At 40.6% G+C, this 3,683-nt stretch overlaps 1 protein-coding gene across 3 annotated transcripts in view; it reads left to right on the forward strand.

The window, feature by feature from the left end:
* The window catches only part of Ly96 (lymphocyte antigen 96), a 36,498-nt gene extending 33,266 nt beyond the window's left edge, over positions 1-3,232 (forward strand). Inside the window, exons 4-5 of one of the 3 annotated variants that reach the window (XM_023722420.1) lie at positions 960-1,012; positions 3,003-3,123. In XM_023722420.1, coding sequence (XP_023578188.1) covers positions 960-1,012; positions 3,003-3,101 — 152 coding nt within the window. In that variant the 3' untranslated portion in view covers positions 3,102-3,123. Of the gene's footprint in view, positions 1-959; positions 1,013-3,002 lie in introns of all 3 variants that reach the window. The other 2 variants (XM_004637557.2, XM_023722421.1) reach the window with 2 other exon arrangements.
* Positions 3,233-3,683: the final 451 nt, after the last annotated feature.

Below are 3,683 nucleotides of genomic sequence, written 5' to 3' on the forward strand. Positions count from 1 at the left end.
GGCGCAGGGTAGCAGGAAGCTCTCCGCACACTCACCGGACCTGGGCTAGGACTGGGACTCCATAGTAGCTTTGTAGTATAATTTCAAGTCAGAGATTGTGATGCATCCCCCCCATCTTGCCTTTGTTGGTTGGAATTAATTTTGCTATTTTAGGTCTCTTCTGGTTTCAAATGAATTTGAGGGTTGTTTTCTCTAATTGTGTGAGATATGCTATTGGTATTTTGATTAGGATAGCATTAAATCTGTATAATTTTGGAAGTATTGCCAGTTCAAAGAACAATAACCATTACTGTTTTACATTTGATATAGTATTTTGAAAAGATTGTAGGTTATTATATTTTTTTTGCTTCACATTAAACATATTTTTTTATTTCTGACCTTATCACACTCTACCCCACCTCAAGTTTACTATCTCCTAATGCCTGATTAGAAGAGTAGTTTGTCATCGCTCCTGCATGTCTGATTGTGCTGCATGGCTTGTGCAGGACCAGGCTCACATTTTTACATTGACATAGAAGCTGAATCCTGAAGCTTCTCAATACTGTGACTGGAGGGAGTTTCAGTGTCTTGGGTTCCACTGAAATATCTCTTCCACCTTTAGGAAAATTCTTCATTATATCCAGCTAAAGATAGAACATTATTGCTGAAATCTACTGCTATGTATGCACATATGAAGCCTGGGGTGGCATGTATTTTCATTAATTCATTATTGGGACCAGTGGGTTGTAAGAGTCTGCATGCCTTAGGGATGAGATCTAGGCTGGTAGGGAAAAAGGATCCCGGGGAAAGAGAAAGCTACAGAAGAGGAGCCAGGGGATAGGCTTCATTGTTTCTCTGTACTGTCTGGAACAACTTCTGCCCATGAAAGTGTAGTCCGTAAAGACATTCCATACTACCAAAACCCCAAACAACACCTAATGATGATCAGTAACGTTTCCCATTTTGCATCTTGTTTGCAGAGACTGTGAATGCAAAAGTACCATTCTCCTACAGGGGAATACTATTTTCTAAGGTATTGTTCAAGATTTATTTTGTATGTTCTTAAGGTTTTGCAGTGATAGAAGTGTTAAGAATTTGAAACAATTCATGCCTTCTAAAAATAGTGATTCAAGATTAAGATGTTCAAGAATTTTGTGGTTTAAGCATTTATTACTTCTTTTTAAATGTATTTGGTATAGGATCTCACTGCACAGCTCGGACTCATAGCGATCATCTTGTTTCAGCCTCCCCAGAGCTGAGATTACAGGGTGTGCCACCATGCCTGGTCTTGGTGGCCAGCTCAGCACACCCAGGGACAGGGTTGGCGTGGCATGTGGTGCCGGAAATTAAACCCCTGGTCCCTGCACTTGCCTAAGCAGGTGGTTAGTCTGCTGAGCTATCTCACCAGCCCCCCCCCCATTCCCATTTATTACTTCCAAAGAATTTGGAAAAATTATACATAAGGTAGTTTTATTTTTGGGGGGAGGGATACAGATGTAGCTCATTGGTAGGGTATTTGTCTAGTATGCTTGAGGCTAGGTTTGATCTTCAGCACTAGATACAAAAGCTCATTTTCACTCCATTTTCTTTTTCCAATGTACATGGCTAAAAAGAATGTTCATTATTAGTCTGTTGCTCTTCATATAACTGTCTTAGTTACTTTTCATGTTGCTGAGACAAAATACTCAACACCCAAAGTTAAAGAAGAAAGGTTTATTTAGCTCACAGTTTGTAGATAAGCTTAAGTAATTTTTGTTTAATCAGGAATCAAACTCAGGACGTTATGCTTGTCAGGCAGGCACTTAAGCCACTGAGCCATCTTCCCAGCCCCCACAGTTTGTAGAGAGTTCAGCTTATAATTAGCTGGCTCTAAGGCAGGGTGGCATGGCAGAGGGCCATTGCAGAGGAAAACTAGTCCACAGCAAGCAGGCAGGTGAGAGTAAGCAAGGGGTCTTAGCAGATTTTTTTCCTGCCCCTTTTATACTCTCTCAAGATCACCAGGATTAGGATGGTGCCAAAACAATCAGTAGACTGATTTAGTAATCACATACGCTTACTCTCACCATTGCACCATGAATCAGTCATACATTCTAGATTCGGCCACCTCTGAAAAAACCTCACTTATGCCCCTATGAGACAATGGGGGGACATTTAACATGAGACATAACAGCAATCATTTTTTGTGTAAGTCAGTAACCATTGTTTGTCAGCCTATAACTATCCATGTAATGTATAAATATAAAAATTGGGAGAATAAAAATTACATAACTTACAGGTTTGTTTTTAATGTGAATTTTGGGAAATCCAGCTTGAATGTTTAAGCCTTTGTAAAAACAACTACTTCCTCAGCAAATATCATTGTAATCTGGATGTTGCATCACATGCTTAGCAATTAAATTTCACTTTCAATGACTATTTTAAAATAAAGTTCAGTAATGCAGACACCTTCTTGTTATAAATGTTATCTAATATTTGAAATCCTTGTAGGTTATTTTTAAAAAAAATTATAAACATCCCTCATAACTGGGAAATAAATAGACTGTAGGCTCACTGAATTCAAAGGGATAGACAATTTCTTCTTATTAGAAAACTAAGAAAATACTAATCCAGCTGGGAGTTTTTGCTTGGTAGTAGAGCACTTGCTTAGCATACACAAGGCCCTGCTTGGATCCCTACCACCATAAGAAAATGCTGACCCCTAGTCCCCATGCCAGGCTGGCCCTGCCCCTGGGGCGTGTGGAGCCAGCGACCAAGTCAGGGCATGGTAGTGCATGCTTGTAATCCCAGCACTGGGGAGGCTGAAAATAGGAGGGTCACTAAAAGTCTGAGCTGTGCAGTGAGACCATGTAGCCAATACATGAAATGAAAAAAAAAGAAAAAGAAAAAAAAAAGAAAATGATGACCAATCCAATCTAAGTGGCATTCTACTGGTAAAGTCCTTATGAAGCCTTTAATGCAGTAGCATATAACATTTTCTAGATTGTTAAATCTAACTCTGTTTTGTTTCTGATCTCTCACTTTAGGGCCGATACAGTTGTGTTGCAGAAGCCATCACTGGGGATGCTGAAGAGCGGCTTTTTTGTTTGAATTTTACGATCATGCACCTCCCTCATATTAATTAGAATAAATGGAGCATATTTTTTATTTTTCAAAAATGTTCTTATTTAATGTAACGTAGGGTACCTGGGATCTACTTTAATCAGGTATGGAAAGACGCAGGACACAGGAATGACTGAGGGAAAGTGTATTTTTGTTGTTGTTCATTCAAGGCAGGATCTTGTTATGTGTATCAGTCTGGCTCCAAACTTGTGATTCTTCTGCCTCAGCCTCCTAGGTGCTAAGCTCACAGGTGTGTACCAGCAGTCTCTGGGGCTAGGGGTTGTCTCTCACCTTCTGGCTCCTGACCCAGGGGTAGTCAGGGTGAGTGGATAGGGATCCTGAATGTGAGCGTCCCCTAGAAGAGGTGGATGGAGTGGGGGCTCTGGATTGACTGACTGCTTAGGAAAGGTGTGTTTATAGAGTTATCGCTGCATCTACGGGTTCGCTATCCCTGGGAGGAGAGCTCTCTTCAGAGTCAGCATGATCTCTGATGTCAGAGTGTCAGAAATACAGAAAATGAGAGTGCCTGGTCAATACAATTCTTCATGTATTTTTTCTAAGGGCTCAAAACCCCTTGAACCCATTGTCTTCCCCCAGTTAGCTGC

This window comes from Octodon degus, unplaced genomic scaffold (genome assembly GCF_000260255.1).
Source record: "Octodon degus isolate 3935 unplaced genomic scaffold, OctDeg1.0 scaffold00091, whole genome shotgun sequence".
NCBI classification, from domain to species: Eukaryota; Metazoa; Chordata; class Mammalia; order Rodentia; family Octodontidae; genus Octodon; species Octodon degus.